This window comes from Cnephaeus nilssonii (assembly GCF_951640355.1).
Source record: "Cnephaeus nilssonii genome assembly, chromosome: 20".
Classification (NCBI taxonomy): domain Eukaryota; kingdom Metazoa; phylum Chordata; class Mammalia; order Chiroptera; family Vespertilionidae; genus Cnephaeus; species Cnephaeus nilssonii.
Window position 1 is genome coordinate 21,340,958 of NC_137091.1, and position 19,284 is coordinate 21,360,241.

General features: G+C 44.3%; 1 protein-coding gene across 1 annotated transcript in view; it reads right to left on the reverse strand.

Annotated features, from left to right (window-relative positions):
- Nucleotides 1-14,782, reverse strand: part of CFDP1 (craniofacial development protein 1) — a gene marked incomplete at its 5' end in the record, with an annotated part of 107,036 nt that extends 92,254 nt beyond the window's left edge. The window contains 2 exons of the mRNA XM_079799407.1: nucleotides 514-631; nucleotides 14,587-14,782. Coding sequence (XP_079655533.1) covers nucleotides 514-631; nucleotides 14,587-14,782 — 314 coding nt within the window. The remainder of the gene's footprint in view (nucleotides 1-513; nucleotides 632-14,586) is intronic.
- Between the last annotated feature and the right edge of the window lie 4,502 nt (nucleotides 14,783-19,284).

The following is a 19,284-nucleotide window of genomic DNA, read 5'->3' on the forward strand; positions in this document are numbered from 1 at the left end:
CCCACCTCAGTGCATGAATTTCGTGCACCGGGCCTCTAGTCCTTAAATAAAGTAAGGTCTATCCATATAGTGAAATATTATGCAGCCACTGAAAAGAATAAAATATAGCTAGATATATTTCTATGGTATCATCTCCAAGATGTAAAATAATGAAAATAAGAAACGATATGCAGAGTATGCCATTTGCTGTTGTTGTTTTTAAAGAGAGTAGGAAATATATACATACACACTTTCACATGCACAGAATATCTCTGCTAGCAAAGTTCTTCTGAGGCACAGCAACAGGGCTAGAAATGGGTTACACATTTTTGTAGTAACTAAGTTTTTCATTTTAACTGTGTACATATTACCTATTAAATTTTTTAAATTAATACTTAAAAAAAATTTTAATACTGAAATGTCACCAAATGTTTCCCTTCAAAGGTAAGAAACTCTAGCAGCAACACCAATCCCAGCAATCAGGATGGTAGTGACAATAGCCCTGACTTCTAAGGGCCCTGTGGGCAACATTACCTGGCAGGAATGCTCTGAGCCTTTCTTTTTTTCCCTTTGGTTTTCTGTGTTTGCTCTTCACCATCCACTTCATCTTCCTTCACTAATTCATTTACATCATCTTCACTATACTCTCCACCTGAAATCACATAATAGAGTGGTCAGACAGGAATAAAGGTTTCCACATCAAGTTGAGACATTTGCATTAAGAAAAAGTCTAGTACTTTCCTCTATTCTTCACCTAAAATATTACTTCCTTAGGGAAAGCTTCCCTGTCCCTGGAGACTAGGCTAGGTTCCTGGATTCTACGCTTCCACAGCAATACATATTTTCCTCCATAACTAATCCCACTTATATTTAATGTTTGCAATTTCTGCTCTACTCTACACACCAAGAGGATATGGATCTTTTTTGTCTTTATAGGTTTTTTTCTGAATAAATGAATGAATAGAAATACCAATTCTACTTACTGTACTTTTCAAAGAAGAACCTGATGTTCCCAATTTATCTTGGATACATTTCAAAAGTGAGCAACACCTTGTCTTGTCAATAACAAAGGTTTAGAAAGAGGTCTAAAAACTTCCAGTTAGACATAGCAGAAAGAACAAACATATCTATTCCCCATCCTCAGATACTGACATTCGGGCATCCCCAATGAAAGAGTGTTGCTTGGATGCCCAGACTGACCACACTGTGGGCACCAGTCAATAAATCCTGCCAACATAGATATTCAACTAGCTTTTTTACTTCATAGAAACTTTTTGTTGTTGTTGTTAATCCTCACTGGAGGATATTTTTCCATTAATCTTTTTAGAGAGTGGAAGAGAGAGGGAAAGACAGAGAGAAACATCGATGTTAGAGAAACACATCGATTGGTTGCCTCATGCATGCACCCGGACCAGGGCCGGGGCTGGAGAGGAGCCTGCAACCGAGGAACATGCCCTTGACCGGAATCGAACCCGGGACCCTTTGGTCTGCAGGCCAATGCTCTGTTCACTGAACCAAACTGGCTAGGGCACTTCATATAAACTTTTATTTGAAGCATAACACATGTATGAAAAAACACACAAATCTAATGTATACTTCAATAAAATTATGCAAAGTGAACACACATAAAACCAGGACCCAATTGAAGAAGCTGAACATAATGATCAGAATTCCATAAGGCTCTTTGGGTCCCCTTCCAGTCACTAGTCACTGGGCCCATCCCAAAGGCAACCACTATCCTGACTTCCAATACCTCAGATAAGTTTGGTGTGTTTTTGAGCATTAAAGAAACAGAAGCCTACAGTATGTACTCTTTTGTGTCTGGCTGCTTTCATTCAACATTCTGTTTGTGCAGAAAGTAGTTTATTCATTCTCACTCCAAAATAGTATTTCATTGTATAACTAGACCACAACGTATTTATCCATTCTTCTGTTGATAGACATTTAGGTTGTTTCCAGTTTGAAACCCTTAGAAATAGTGCTGTTTTGAATATTCCTTACATCTAATCAGCTTTTAAATATCTCACTCACAATGAACCAACCACTTCAGGGAGGCCTCCAATATGAAAGGCAATACTGAAAACAAGCAGAAAGAAATTCAGAAGAAACAGAAAAGAAAAACACCCAAAAGTTATAACTTAAAAAAAAAAAAAGCCTTTATAATTAAGAGCCTCAAAGAGACATCCATGAAATAAAAATGATTAAAAATATTTTTTTCCAAAAAACTAAAACAGCCAAAACCGGTTTGGCTCAGTGGATAGAGCATCGGCCTGCGGACTGAAAGGTCCCAGGTTCGATTCCGGTCAATGGCATGTACCTTGGTTGCGGGCACATCTCTAGTAGGGGGTGTGCAGGAGGAAGCTGGTCGATCTCTCATCGATGTTTCCAGCTTTCTATCCCTCTCCCTTCCTCTCTGTAAAAAATCAATAAAATATATATTTTTAAAAAAACTAAAACAAAACTCTTAAAACTACAAATATGATAACAGAGATTAGAAAAAGAGAAGAAGTAAGATGCTGAGAAAAAAACAGCCATGTGATAATCTGGAGAATAATTGAGGCTGAGGAAACAGTAAATTTAAGGATTCTAAAATGGAAACAAGTTTGGTATCTTGATACCAAGTGATAGGTAAAAGTGTTTCATGAAGAGAGGAACACTTAACCAGGTTAAGATGGCTCCTGCGTTGAGCGTCTGCCCCCTGGTGGTCAGTGCACATCATAGCGACTGTTCGTTCCACCAGTCATTCTGACTTTCGGTTGATTTGCATATTAGGCTTTTATTATATAGGATTAGAGGCCCGGTGCACGAAATTCGTGCACAGGGGGAGGGGGGCAGGGGGGGTGGTGTCCCTCAGCCGGGCCTGCACCCTCTCCAATCTGGGACCCCTCAAAGGATGTCCTACTGCCAGTTTACAGGGATTGGGCCTAAACCGGCAGTCGGACATCCCTCTCGCAATCCGGGACTGCTGGCTCTTAACCGCTCACCTGCCTGCCTGCCTGCTTGCCCCTAACCACTCTGCCTGCTGGCCTGCTTGCCCCCAAGTGCCCCCCACCACCAGCCTGCTCGCCCTCAAATGCCCCCCCGCCAGCCTGATCACCCCCAACTGCCCCCCGTGCCAGTGTGCTTGCCCCCAGCTGCCCCCCTACTGGCCTGCTCACCCCCACCTCCCCTCCCCACTGGCCTGCTTGCCCCCAACTGCCCCCCTGCTGGCCTGCTCACTCCAAACTGCCCCTCCCCCCGCTGTTCTGATCACCCCCAACTGACCCCCACTGACGGCCTGCTTGCCCCACACTGGCCCCCCTGCTAGTCTGCTCACCCCCTACTGCCCCCCCGCCGGCCTGATCACCCCCAACGGCACCCCCCACTGGCCTGATCACCCACAACTGCTGTCCAATCCTGGCCTGATCACCCACAACTGCCCTCCCCTCTTGGCCTCTAACCACCTCTACCTCGGCCCCGCCACCATGGCTTTGTCCAGAAGAATGTCCGGAAGGTCTCCTGGAAGGTCTCCCAGTCTAATTAGCATATTACCCTTTTATTAGTATAGAGAGAGGCCTGGTGCACGGGTGGGGGTCGGCTGGTTTGCCCTGAAGGGTGTCCCGGATCAGGGTGGGGGTTCCCTTGGGGCGTGGGGCGGCCTGGGCGAGGGGCCTGTGGTGGTTTGCAGGCCAGCCATGCCCCCATGGGGTGAGGGTCCCTGCTGGGGGGGGCGTGGCCAGCAAGGGTGAGGGACTGAGGGCTATTTGCAGGCTGGCCACACCCCCTTCAGGGTGGGGATCACCACTGGGGTGCCTGGCCAGCCTGGGTGAGGGCTGATGGCTGTTTGCAGGCTGGCCAAGCCCCCCAGTGGGGACCCTCACCCCATGGGGGTATGGGTAAGGGGCTCTTTTTCTTTTTCTTTCCTTTTTTTTTCAGCACCTCCTTGAGCTGAGGCCAGGACCAGCTGGAAGCAGGTATCTGGGATTTATTTATCTTCTATAATTTAAACTTTGTAGCCTTGAGCGGAGGCCAGGGTCGGCCAGGGTGGGCGGGAAGCTTGGCTTCCTCCATTGTCGGGGGCAACCCAAGCCTCCTGCTCGCTCCAGCTCCATGGCAGCTGCCATCTTAGTTGGGTTAATTTGCATACTCGCTCCTGATTGGCTGGTGGTGTAGCAAAGTGATGGTTAATTTGCATGTTTCTCTTTTATTAGTGTAGATAGGATTGTTATTCTGCTTCTTATTCCCTTCCCACCCCCCACCCCCGCCACCATAGTAGCTGCATGGAATCTGAGGCAACTAAAGGAGGTCTCTCTCTCTCTCTCTCCCCACCTTCCTCTCTTTCTAAAATCAATCAATCAATAAAAATAATAAAGTAAATCCCATGTTGAAAATTGACAATTAAGGAAAATGAATTAAAAATTTATCCTGACCCAAGTGATGAGGGAAAGCTATATATACTTTACAGAAGAACATCAATTAATAAATGTAAGAACATCATAGAATTAGAAAAATAGCACTTCTCTAATAATAGTAATTTAGGCAAGGATTATCAAATAATGTTAAAAAAACAAAACCCACAAACAATTTAAGTTTTAACCATTAGGTAAACTGCCACAGAGAATACTTTCAGTTCCAAGAAGATTTACATAATACAGGGATCAGACTGTCATCATCTTGATTCAGTAGTCGCAACTATGGAAATCAACCAGGTATAATGTGTCTTCTGATGTTATGCATTGTGTAACACACAAGTCATCTATAATACATTGTAGCCAAAAATATTTTATTTAAACCAACTGAGCATTTAGATCTAACTTCTAATGCAGGGGTCCTCAAACTTTTTAAACAGGGGGCCAGTTCACTGTCCCTCAGACCGTTGGAGGGCCGGACTATAGTTTAAAAAAACTATGAACAAATTCCTATGCACACTGCACATATCTTATTTTGAAGTAAAAAAACAAAACGGCAAAAACACCTGCATGTGGCCCGCGGGCCATAGTTTGAGGACGCCTGTAATCTAATGTATAGTAAATTCAAGGGACAAAGAAACAACTTAAAACAATACCATGAGGGAGCAACAAATCCTGAAGGTGAGACATTCTGCAGGACACATGGCCTGATCCTCTTAGGCAAATCAATGTCATTAGACAAAAGCTACTATTAGGTTAAACAGATTTCAGGGATAGAACAAACTATATGATATGTATAGTCCTGAACTGAATTGTGATTTGGACAGACAAGCTATAGCTATTTTGGGGTCAACTGGGAAAATATGAATATGGTCTGTATATTAAATGAGTTGAAAGTTTACAGAAATGGATAGGGAAAGATTTATTCACTGAAAAGAGGAGGTTACAAAGTAACATGAAAAAGTATAATTTCAGCCGAAACCAGTTTGGCTCAGTGGATAGAGCGTCGGCCTGCGGACTGGAAGGTCCCAGGTTCGATTCCGGTCAAGGGCATGTACCTTGGTTGCAGGCACATCCCCAGTGGGGGGTGTGCAGGAGGCAGCTGATCGATGATGCTCTCTCATCAATGTTTCTAACTCTCTATCTATCCCTCTCCCTTCCTCTCTGTAAAAAATCAATAAAATATATATTTTTTTAAAAAGTATAATTTCAGGTGAAAATACAAATATCTATATGTGTAGAAAAAGATCAGAGTGCATATTTATTAAGGAATTAAAACTGATAATCTCTGGGTGGTGAGAATGTAATGATTCTATTTTTTTAATGTTTAATTGCCTGCATTTTCTAATTTTCTGCAAAGCTCATGAACTGCTTTCATAATATAAAGTTACTTTTCATCATATACATGGACAAATGTTGCAGACAGTTCAGGGAAGAAGATGCACATGGCTCTGGATCTCAAACATGTAAAAATATGCTCAATCTGACTGATAAGAGATAAACACATTTTAAATTAAACAAAACAAGATCAAATTCCATGCAGTTACTATGGGGGTGGGGGTGGAGGGGTGGGAAGGGAATAAGAAGCAGAATAACAACGCTATAGACAATAAAGCACAAAATGGACAAATACTGTCCAAAGACTCAGAGCTTACATCACCTTTTTATTCCCCCTTGCTTAAATATGAGCCAAACAACTAAGAATCACAGAAAATCTGAGAAAGCATCTAACATAATAAAGCCCAAAACAAACAGCAATGTATAAAAAGAATATATTATGACCACATTTAAGTTTATCTCAGTATTAAAAGGCTGTTCAAAATTTAAAAATCAACCAACAAGCAAAATGGAGACAGATTCATAGACAGAGAGCGGGCTGGCAAATGGGGGCTGGAAGGAAGTGTGAGGGATTGAGCAAAAAAGAAGAAGAAAAAGAGAAAAAAACTCATGGGCACGGACAACAGTGAGGTGAGGAGGGTATGGGGGGATAAATGGTGATGCACTGAGACTTGACTTGGGGTAGTGAACACACAACACAGTGCAGATGATGTGTTGTAAAACTGTGCATCTGAAACCTGTATAATTTTGTTAACCAGTGTCACCCCAATAAATTCAATAAAAAGGTAAAAGAAATTTTTTTAATCAATCACTAATTCACCACATTAACAGACAATAAAAGAAAAATACATAATCAATAGAGAAAAGGCATTTGACAAAGTTCACCTCTCAGCAAATTAGGAATAGAGGGGACTTTAATCTGATAAAAAGCATCTGTGAGAGGCAGTATATGCAGAAAGCCAGCGTTCAAATTACAGCTTAGCTATTTAGCTGGGTCACTTTGGGGGCCGAAGTTCCTTTATCTGTAAAATGGTTTTATGTAATTTAGTCAATGTAAAATGCTTAAAACAAACACACACACATACACAAAAGGCAACTGTGAAAAATCTATAACTAACATTTCACTCTGATTCTTTCAAGGCAAGGATGTTCACTATCATCATTATTATTCAACATCATACTGGAAGTCATATCAAGTACAATAAGGCAAGCAAAAGAAATTAAAGATATATCTAGGGAAATGCCGAAACCGGTTTGGCTCAGTGGATAGAGCGTCGGCCTGCGGACTGAAGGGTCCCAGGTTCGATTCCGGTCAAGGGCATGTACCTTGGTTGCAGGCACATCCCCAGTAGGAGGTGTGCAAGAGGCAGCTGATCGATGTTTCTCTCTCATCGATGTTTCTGACTCTCTATCCCTCTCCCTCCCTCTCTGTAAAAAATCAATAAAACATTTTTAAAAATAAAAATATGAAAGGAGGAAACTCAATAACAAGGTCAAAGACAAAAATATTGAGAATTTCCCATAAAGTGGGAAAAAGTCAAAGGGTTAGAAAACAGGAGATAATGAAAATTAGAGTACCAGTCCAGAATATCTAATATAAGATTTAACATGTACATAATGAGGATTTCAGAAAAATAAAAGAGAAAATTGTCACACACGCAAAAACTCCCTGAGATAGCACAATGGATGAAAACAGACTCAAACCAAGATATGTGTACCATTGTGAAATATCACAAAATATCAGGAACAAAGAGAAGACTATCAGCCTCCAGAGACAAATTGGTCATATAAAAATGAGCATAAAATCAGCAACAAAACAGATTTCCTAATAGAAACAGTGGGAGCTAGAAAGTAATGGAGCAGCCGAAGCCGGTTTGGCTCAGTGGATAGAGCGTCGGCCTGCGGACTCAAGGGTCCCAGGTTCGATTCCGGTCAAGGGCATGTACCTTGGTTGCGGGCACGTCCCCAGTGGGGGGTGTGCAGGAGGCAGCTGATCGATGTTTCTAACTCTCTATCCCTCTCTCTTCCTCTCTATAAAAAAATCAATAAAATATATTATAAAAAAAAAAAAAAGAAAGAAAGTAATGGAGCAACACCTTTAAAATATGATGGTGGGTCCGAAACCGGTTTGGCTCAGTGGATAGAGCGTCGGCCTGCGGACTCAAGGGTGCCAGGTTCGATTTCGGTCAAGGGCATGTACCTTGGTTGCGGGCACATCCCCAGTGGGGGGTGTGCAGGAGGCAGCTGATCGATGTTTCTCTCTCATCAATGTTTCTAACTCTCTATCCCTTTCTCTTCCTCTCTGTAAAAAAAATCAATAAAATATATTTAAAAAAATAAAATAAATAAAATATGATGGTGGGGAAAAAGCAATCTATAAATTCAATGCAATTCCTATCAAAATACCAATGGCATATTTCACAAAACTAGAACAAATAATCCAAAAATTTACATGGAACCACAAAAGACCCCGAACAGCCACAATCTTGAGAAAGAACGAAGTTGGAGGTATCATGCTACCTAATATCAAGGCTAGAGTAATCAAAACAGCATGGTGCTGGCATAAAAACAGACACATAGATCAATGGAACAGAAAAGGGAGCCCAGAAATAAACCACGTCTGTATGGTCAATTATACAGTATATGGCATATGAGGCAAGAATATACAATGTGGTAAAGGCAGTCTATTCAATAAATAGGGTTAGGAAAATTGAACAAATACATGCAAAAAATTAAACTAGACCACATTTTTATACCCTATATAAGAATAAACTCAAACTGGATTAAAGACTTAAATGTAAGACTCAAAACCATAAAACGCCTAGAGAAATCTATAGGCAGTAAAGTCTCCAACATTTCTCTTAGCAATATTTTTTCTGATATATCTCTCTGGTCAAGGAAACAAAAGAAAAAATAAACAAATGGGGACTACATCAAACAAAAAAGTTTTTGCACAGCAAAGGAAACTATCAAAAAAATGAAAAGACAACTTACTAAACAGGAGAAGATATTCACCTATAATATATCCAATCATTAGGGTTAATATCCAAAATTTGTAAAGAATCCAAACAATTGCCCGGCCAGTGTGGCTCAATGGTTGAACATCAAACTATGAAGCAGGTCGCGGGTTGATTCCCGGTCAGGGCACATGTCCAAGTTGCAGGCTCGATCCCCAGTGTGGGGAGTGCAGGAGGCAGCTAATCAATGATTCTCTCTCATCACTGATGTTTCTCTCTCTCCCTTTCCCTTCTTCTCTGAAATCAATAAAAATATATATTTTTTAAAAATTCAAACAATTCAATACTAAAACCACAAATAATCCAATTTTAAAAATGGGCAGAGGACCTAAATAAACACTTCTCCAAAGAGGACATAAGATGGCCAACAGACATAGGAAAAGATGCTCAACATCATTAATCATCAGAGAAATGCAAATTAAAACCACAATGAGCTATCTCCTCATACCTGTCAGATGGCTATCATCAATAAATCAACAAACAAGTGTTTGTGAGGAGGTGGAGAAAAGGGAACCCTCCTGCCCTGTTGGTGGGAATGCAGATTGGCACAGCCACTATGGAAAACAGTATGGAGGGTCCTCAAAAAATAAAAAATGGAACTGCCTTCCCTGGCCGGTGGTCTCACTTGGTTGGGCATTGTCCTGTGCACCAAAAGATTGCTGGATTCCAATCAGGGCACATGTTCTGGTTTGGGGCTTGATCCCTGGTAGGGGGCAGGAGGCAGTCCACTGATGTTTTGCTCTCACAATGATGTTTCTCTCTCTCTCTTCCTGCTTCTCTCTCTAAAAAAAAAAATCAGTAAAAATAATAAATAGGCTTATTTTTGCCTTAAGCAAAATGCCCCCTTGGAAGCAGCCCCTTTCAGACCCTTCCTCCTAAATCAGGCCACCCTCAAGATAGCACATAACCTCAATTATCCTGTAATCCAATACCCAAACTCCCCTTGCTTTCCCCCACTTTCAGTAATCTTCCTTAGGATCCCTCCTTAATCTTTTTTAAAATATATTTTATTGATTTCAGAGGTGAAGGGGGAGGGAGAAATAGAAACATCAGTGATGAGAGTCACTGATCAACTGCCTCCTGCACACCCCACACTGGGAATGGAGCCTGCAACCCAGGCATATGCCCTTGACTGGAATCGAATGAACAGTGACCTCCTGGTTCACAGGTCAAAGTTCAACCACTGAGCCACGCTGGCTGGGCCCTCCTTAATCTTAAATGCATAAAAGAAACTGCAAACTGCTATTCTCTGGAGCATTTGAGATTTTGCTACCCAACCGACATACAACATTAGTTTGGTTCAAATAAACTCTTTTTTAAAAAATATATTTTTATTGGCCTATATGGCTCAGCGGTTGAGCATTGACCTATGAACCAGTAGGTCACAGTTCAATTCCCGGTTGTGGGCTCAATCCCCAGTGTGGGGCGTGCAGGAGGCAGCCGATCGATGATTCTCTCTCATCATTGATTTTTCTATCTCTCCCTCTCCCTTCCTCTCTGAAATCAATAAAAAAGATATTTTAAATATATATATATATATATATATATATATATATATATATATATATATATTGATTTCAGAGAGGAAGGGAGAGGGAGAAAGAGAAACTTCAATGATGAGAGAGAATCATTGCTAGGCTTCCTCCTGCACGCCCCCTGCTGGGGATCGAGCCTGAAACCTGGGCATGTGCCCTTGACCAAAATAGAACCTGGGACCCTTCAGTCCACAGACCAACGCTATATCCACTGAGCCAAACCAGCTAGGGCTCAAATAAATTCTCATTAAAAAATTCTCTACATTGCCAAAACTGGTTTGGCTCAGTGGATAGAGCATCGGCCTGCGGTCCCAGGTTCGATTCCGGTCAAGGGCATGTACCTTGGTTGCGGGCACATCCCAGGTAGGGGGTGTGCAGGAGGCAGCTGATCGATGTTTCTAACTCTCTATCCCTCTCTCTTCCTCTCTGTAAAAAATCAATAAAATATATTTTAAAAAAAATTCTCTACAGGTTTGGTTATTTCTTATATCAACAAACTGAATACTGATTTAACCAAAATTGGACATAAGAATAATGGTAAACTGGAGAGTTGGTCAGGACCTGAAGTGGAAGGGTGTCTGTGCTGGGAGTGGGAGGAATGAAACTGGGGAAGATGGACAGGGATGATGGGAACTGCTTGGTTTCAAAAGAAGCCTTTTTCATTAAAACGACAACTAGTTTTCAAATGATCACTCTGGCCATTACTATAAGACCAAAGTTGGTGGACAAGATTGGAATCAGGGAAACCAGTGGGGAAGCTATGAAGAACCCTAATGAAGGATCTGGGTAGTTCTGTAGCAGTGAGATTGGTAAGGGAGTGGTCAGAAAAGTATTTTCCATGTAGACACAACAGAACTTATTGATAGGTTAGACCAAAAGTGAGGAATAGGAGAAACCAAGATGGCAGCATATGTAAACACCTGAACTTGCTGCCTCGCACAACCACTTCAAAACTACAACTAAAAGACAAAATGGACATCATCCAGAACCACAGGAAGGCTGGCTGAGTGGAAATTCTACAACTAGAAGGGAAGAGAAAAGCACACTGAGACTCAGAGGAGGTGTGGAAGTAAAGTGCAGAAGTATAGAGGAGCGTGTGCAGAGAGGGCTGACAACTGAGTATGCGGCTGGCTTTTTCAAGCGGGAGGGAGACACAAACTCCTGACTGCTCTGAACTCCAGTTCCGGGCAAGACTCTGGGGACACAGACTCATACGGGCGGGGGGAAACTGGACTGTCTGGCATCGGACCGGAACAAGCACCAATTACCACAGGACACTGAAACCCGGGGACCTCTTAGGGCAGGGCTGAAGGTCAGCCATTGCTGTTTGCTCTGCCCTGTTGATTCCCTGAGACCCCAACCCACCCAATTACAACCCCACCCCAGCTGTGCGCAGAGGCTTTTGCATATGAATGGCTTGGCCCTTTGCAATCTAAAATTACCTAACAAACTGCAGCTGAGTCAGAGAGACCCAGAACATCCAAAAAAAGGCCCAAGGCTCCACAGCAGTCTGCATTGCTTCACAGCTGGGCCTCATCTGGGCACCTCCAAAACCCAAACAAAGAGGAGGAATCTGCAGATCTCTCCATAGCTCCTGCTGGGTGGCCTCAGGCAGAGGCTAAATTAGCACCTCCTTGGAGATCCAAGAGCCAGTGTACCCAGTGGTCAGAGTGTAACCATCCAGGTTATAACTCCTCAGATCCATAAGGAACACACTCAGGGGGCAGAATCAGTGAGCACCAAAGCCCCACTGAAGCAAGCCCTGCCCCATAAGGGTGTCTCCAGCATGGAAGTTCTCTCATCGTAGACACAGCTGATCCTCACAGCCAATTGGCCTGGAGGTCAATTCCTCCCAGTGATACCAACAACAATCAAGGCTTAACTACAACAAGACTGTGCACACAACCCACAAAGGGGTGCACCAAGAGTGTCCACTTCAGGTAACTGGGGAGGCTGAGCCCCACTGGGCCCTATAGGACACCTAGCACACAAAGCCACTCCATCAACACAGGGAAGCAGCCAAAATGCGGAGACAAAGAAACAGGTCACAAATGACACAAATGGAGGAAAGCAAACTACTGGATATGGAGCTCAAAACCACGGTTATAAGGTTTTTCAAGAATTTTCTAGAAACCGCCGATAAATTTAGTGAGTCCCTCAAGGATATGAAAAAGGACCAACTAAAAATTAAGCATACACTGACTGAAATAAAGGATAATATACAGAGATCCAACAGCAGACTAGAGTATCGCAAGAATCAAGTCAAGATTTGAAATACGAAGAAGCAAAAAACACCCAACTGGAAAAGAAAAAAGAACCCCAAAATATGAAGATAGTGTAAGAACCCTCTGGGACAACTTCAAGTGTACCAACATCAGAATTATGGGGGTGCCAGATAAGAGAGAGAGCAAGATACTGAAAACCTATTTGAAGAAATAATGACAGAAAACTTCCCCCACCTGGTGAAAGAAATAGACTTACAAGTCCAGGAAGCGCACAGAACCCCAAACAAAAGGAATCTAAAGAGGACCACACCAAGATACATCATAATTAAAATGCCAAGGGCAAAAGACAGAGAATATTAAAAGCATCAAGAGAAAAACAGTTAGTTACCTACAAGTGAGTACCCATACGAATGTCAGCTGATTTCTCAACAGAAACTATGCAGGCCAGAGGGGAATGGCAAGAAATATTCAAAGTGATGAATAGCAAGGACCTACAACCAAGATCACTCTACCCAGCAAAGCTATCATTCAGAATTGAAGGTCAGATAAAGAGCTTCACAGATAAGAAAAAGCTAAAGGAGTTCATCAACGCCAAACCAGTATTATATGAAATGCTGAAAGGTATTTTTTAAGAAGAGGAAGAAAAAGGTAAAGATAAAAATTATGAACAACAAATACATATCTATCAACAAGTGAATCTAAAAATCAAGTGAATAAAAAAAGTCTGATGAATAGAATAAACTGGTGAATATAATAGAATCAGGGGCATAGAAAGGGAGTGGACTGACAATTCTCAGGGGGAAGAGGGTGTGGGGGTGCGGGAAGAGACTGGACAAAAATCGTACACCTATGGATGAGGATAGTGGAGGGGGGGGGGTAAGGGCAGAGGGTGGGGTGGGAACCAGGTGGAGGGGAGCTATGGGGGCGGGGGGAAGAGGAACAATTGTAATAATCTGAACAATAAAGATTTATTTAATAAATAAATAAGTAAACAAATGCAAGTGAGAAATAAAGATGACTCCACTCCTAGGCGGTTTTGTTTGCTTTCTACCAAAGCGATTGTATGGATACTTTTTTCTTTTAATATATTTTATTGATGTTTTACAGAGAGGGAGAGGAATAGAGAGCCAGAAACATCGATGAGAGAGAAACAACCATCACAGTTGTCTCCTGCACACACCCCCACTGGGGATGTGCCCGCAACCAAGGTACATGCCCGGGACCTTTCAGTCTGCAGGCCGATGCTCTACCCACTGAGCCAAACCAGTTAGGGCTGTATGGATACTTTTAATGAGATGGGAAAGTCTTGGGAAGGCGCAGGATGGCGGGAGAGGTAAGTTTGTTTGGGTGACGATTTATTTTGGCCCCGCTCAGTTTGAGGTCCCTACACAAAACAATACCCAAAATGAGTTCTGAGGCCCTGGACGGTGTGCACAGTGGTTAGTGTTGGCCGGCACAGGGACGATCGCGGGTTGATCGCGGGTTCCATTCCCGGTCAAGGGCAGGTACCTCGGTTGCGGGTTCGCTCCCCGCCGCCGCCCCGTCGGGGCTTGGGGAGGCAACCAATCGATGTGTGTCTCTCGCTCTCTCTCTCTCTCTCTGAAAAACAATGGAAAAAATATTTTCAGGTGAGAATTAACAACAACAAAAAATTCTGAGAAGGAAGCAAAGGGCATATAAGTTGCAAACAGGCAAAAAACGTCATCATGTGAACTTTCCACCAACCAGACCCCTTCAGAGGGCAGAAAGTGAACAGATCTACCTTGGACCTGATGCTAGCTGGCAATAACCTCGGGACGGAATAAAATAATTTCCAAAGCTCAGACGGTCGGACGATTTCAGCGAACCCCCGCCAGCGCCCCCAGAGGCAGGGCCGTGTTCCCGCGGCGGTTCCCGCGCTCCCACAAGGGGCTGCGGCCGCAGTCAGGCCGCCCGGAGCGACGGCGCGAGATGTCCTCACGCACACGCCTCGGGCCACAGGGACGGAGCGGTCAGGGATGCGCGAGATCCGCGCCACGGGCCACCGGGGCCCACGAACGCCGAACCAAGCGCGCCTCACGTGGGTCGCGGGGCGGGGCAAGCCTCTTCAGGAGGAATCGCTTACCCGAAGGCACGTAGTCCTCGTCCTCCTCTGAGGAGGAGATGTCTTCGGAGTCGAATTCCTCCATATCGCTGCCACGCGGGGCGGGCCAAGCCACAGGACCGCAGCGGCTGACCCCAAGGCAAAGCTCTGGGGATGGATCAAAAAGTAGAGGCAGGGGCGGCGGCGGTTGGGGCGAGCCCCCGCTGCGTTTGCACATGCGCAGGGAGTGTACGTGAGAATACCGCGACACTTCCCGGCCAATGCAGTGGCAGTTATCCCAGCATGGGCTCCGTGATGAAGCGAAGCATCCTGGGACTTGTAGTCTTTGGTGCTACCTAGCCTCGTTAATTTAGTAAAGGTGCTTACACAAAATTACATATCTGTGGGAATACAGTTGACCCTCACTATTCACAGGTTGGTATTTTCGTATTCGTTTACTTGCTAAAATCTATTGTAACCCCAAAAACAAAATTAGCGGTGCTTTCTGGGATTATTTGCAGACATGCACAGAGGGTGACAATTATGAGTCGATGCATTTTACCAGCTAAGAGTGAGCAAGGCAGACGATCAGATTTTTGGTTCAGTTCTCATACTGTTTGTAAGTGTACTTTTTGCAGTCAATTTAGTGCCACATGGGTTTTTTTGTTTGTTTGTTTGTTTGTTTGTTTTGCTCATGCCATCCCTACTGTGCTGGCCAGCGTAAGCCCGGCTTCTGGCTGAGTGGGCTGCCCCTGTGGGAGCTCACTGACCACCAGGGGGCTGCCCCCTGGTGGTCAATGCGCATCATAGCGACCGGTGGTTCTGGTCCGTTCCACCATAATGGTCACTTAGGCTTTTATTATAGACTAGAGGCCCCGTGCACGAAATTCGTGCACTTGGGGTGGGGGGGTCCTTCAGCCCGGCCTGCGCCCTCTCATAGTCCGGGAACCCCATGATTGATCGCCCCACAGAGGGAGGCCCCGCCCACCACCACCGACCAGGTAGCCTGGGCCTCCCTCTTTGGGGCAAGCGCAGAGCCCCTCAGCCAGTGGCCTGGGCCTCCCTCTGCGGGCGATCGTGGGGTGATGGCGGGGGCCCCCCAGCCAATCACATCACACCCGCCTTGGCAGCGGCAGTCAGTGCTAGGTCACCACAGCACCTGCGACCCAGGAGGGACCGAGAGGTCAGCAGTTCAGCCCACTCACCAGTCCCCACCCACTCCAGCCTGCTGCGCGTGCAGCCTGGCATTTGGTAGTCCGTTTGGTTGTTTTGGACGTTACGAACTCTGGCTTTTTATATATTAGGACTAGAGGCCTGGTGAATGAGATTCATGCACTGGGGGGTTGGGGGGTTCCCTCAGCTCAGCCTGCACCCTCTTGCAGTCCGGGAGCCCACGGGGATGTCCGACTGATGACGGTCAGACATCCTTAGAGCTGCTGCGGAGGCAGGAGAGGCTCCCACCACCATGGTTGCACTTGCCAGCTGTCAGCCTACCTTCTGGCTAAGCAGTGCTCCCCCTGTGGGAGCGTACTGACCACCAGGAGGCAGCTCCTGCGTTGTGTCTGCCCCCTGGTGGTCAGTGCATGTCATAGCAACCAGTCATTCCACTGTTTGGTCGATTTGCATATTAGCCTTTTATTATATAGGATATATAGGATCCTAGTGAGTGTGAAGTGGCATTTTCATTGTAATTTTGACTTCTACTTCCCTGATGACTAATGATGCTAAGCATCTTTTCATGTCTTATTGCCCATGCTATGTTCTTTGAAGAAGTGTCTATTCAGATCCTTTGCCTATTTTAAAATTGGGCTATTTCATTGTTGAGTTGTGTTTGTTTTTCTTAATATATTTTATTGATTTTTTACAGAGAGGAAGGGAGAGGGACAGAGAGCTAGAAACATCGGTGAGAGAGAAACATCGACCAGCTGCCTCCTGCACACCCCCTACTGGGGATGTACCTGCAACCAATGTACATGCCCTTGACCGGAATCGAACCTGGGACCCATCAGTCTGCAGACTGATGCTCCATCCACTGAGCCAAACCGGCTTCAGCGAGTTGTAAGTTTTTATATATTCTAAATATCAGTTTCTTATAAAATATAGGACTTGAAAATATTTCCTCCTATTCTGTAGTGTCTTTTCACTTTCTTGATGGCATCCTTTGAAGCATAAAAGTTTTACATTTTGATGAAGTCCAGTTTATCTAGTTTTGTCTTTTGTTCCTTGTGCTTTTGGGAGTGTATCTAACAAGGCTTTGACTAACCCAAGAGCACAAAATTTACTTCTGTTTTCCTCTAAGAGTTTTAATTCTTACATTTAGGTGTATGACCCACTTCAGCAGATCTTTCTTATGGGAGAATAGAAAAATATATATGAAATTAGAATCCAGTATTTGGGAGTTTATCATTCTTACCATACTTTTCCTTGAACGGTGTGAAGGGACCCTGCAGTGACAAACTGGGATGTAGTTGTTTGCCCCATCACTGGGGTCTGAGTCTGGAGAAAAGGATACACTGGACTTCTCCAGCATCATCCCATTTCTCTCAGTCTCCTCTTTAGCTCATTAGCATTCCATACATTAGTTCAAATTCACAACCAAAGTTTCCAACCACATTAAGGGTGACCAGGGGAGGAACTATTTTTTATTATGTCACACTAGAAGCCTGTTGCACGAAGTTTCGTGCAAAAGACCTTCCTTCACCTGGCTGCTGGCACCAGTTTTCCGCCAGCACCAGTTTTCCTCTGGCCACCCGCTGATCGGAGCGCCGTTTCCTCTGGCCTCCAGTGCGATCGGCCACCCCGAGTTCCTCCAGCGCCGTTTCCTCTGGCCACCTGCCGATTGGAGCGCCTCCCGGATCGGCCACCCTGAGTTCCTCCAGCGCCGCTGGTGGAGGAACTCTGGGTGGCCGATTGCGCTGGCGGGTGGCCAGAGGAAAACTGGTGCTGGTGGAAAACCAACCGGTGCCGGCAGCCACACAATCAGCCACCCCGAGTTCCGCCACCGGTGCCTTCAGCTGGCCCCATGGGTCCTCCCGCAGCACCGGCCGTTGGGGACAGCAGGAGGAACGGGGGGCGGGGACTCGTGAGTCAGCCCAATCGGCCACCCCGAGTCCTACCCCCAGCCTCCCAACGGCCCAATCGTGGGCGTAGCGGTGTGATGGTAATTTGCATATTACCATTTTATTAGGTATGATGATAGTTTAGTAAAGAGGTCAAATATTGGTTAGCAGGCCAAATCCAGCTCAAAGACATGTAATGTTTGACCTGAAAAGATTTTACATGAATTTAAATTAAGTTTCCAACACTTTAGAAATGGAGAGATTTCAAATAATCTAGATTTCCAACTTCCCTTGAAAAACTGGAGAGCGTGTCAACACTGGGCTCATATTCCCACAAAGTAGAAATCGCCTGGAACTGAACAATGGCTTTAGACAGGGCTCTCCAGTGGCCACAATACAAATCCCAACTCCCTACAAGATTCCTGGTCATCTTGGCAATAATTTACTGGGTCCTCTCTGCCAAACTCAGCACCTTTAGCCCTTCACCCGCCATAGTCTCTTTGCATTATCCAATCTTCGGTTATCACCTTTTTGAAAAATTTTAAGTTTTTCCTCTGTTGGGTCCTGGATGCATACAGTCTTTTTTTAAAATATATTTTTATTTATTTCAGAGAGGAAGGAAGAAGGAGAAATGGAAACATCAATGATGAGAATCAGTGATTGGCTACCTCCTGCATGACCCCTACTCAGGTAGACTGTAACCCCGGCATGTGCCCTGACCAGGAATTAAATCGTGACCTTTTTTTTTTATATAATATATCTTACTGATTTCTTACAGAGAGGAAAGGAGAGAGATAGTTAGAAACATCGATGAGAGAGAAACATTGATCAGCTGCCTCCTGCACACCCCCTACTGGGAATGTGCCCGCAACCAAGGTACATGCCCTTGATCTAAATCGAACCTGGGACCTTTCAGTCCGCAGGCTGATGCTCTAGCCACTGAGCCAAACCGGTTTTGGCTAAATCGTGACCTCTTGACTCATGGGTTGATGCTCAACCACTGAGCCACTCTGGCTGGGCAGATCTTAAGGGCTTCTGGCTGAATTCTGCATATATCCTTTTGGGATGCTAAAAGCATTCTGTATCTTGATCTAAGTCACAGTCACTTAAATGTATAAATATGTAAAAATTCATCAAGCTAAGCATTTGTGCACTTTACTGTATATTGTACCTCAAAAAAAAAAAAAAAAGAATGGATGGGCATTCTCTTGCCAGACATAGTATGTCTGCCTACGATGCCTGGAACTGTAGCAGTCATCTCGTGACCATGGGGTAAGATGCCCAAGCTGGACAACCCAATTTGCTAAATGTGGCAGAGCAAAAAAAGATTTATGATGTCACAGAAAGTACTAAACTAACCTTGGAGCTTCTCTTCATGTAGACTTACTAGGGAAATAAAAATTTTCCCACTATTAGCTTTCCACCATTTCAGTGTATAATCATACAAAAGCTTGATGGTGGTAATATATAGCCCACAAAGTGGAGTTAATAAAACTCAAGTTCACATGCAAGTACAGTTTAATCACATCTTTAAACAAGAGTTTTACCATAAATTAATAAGAAGTTGAACATAAAAGAAATATAGCTAAACATGTTATGTACTGTTATAAAAACAAACAAGAAGTGCCCTAGCTGGTCTGGCTCCGTGGATAGGGTGTCAGCCTGCGGACTGAAGGGTCCC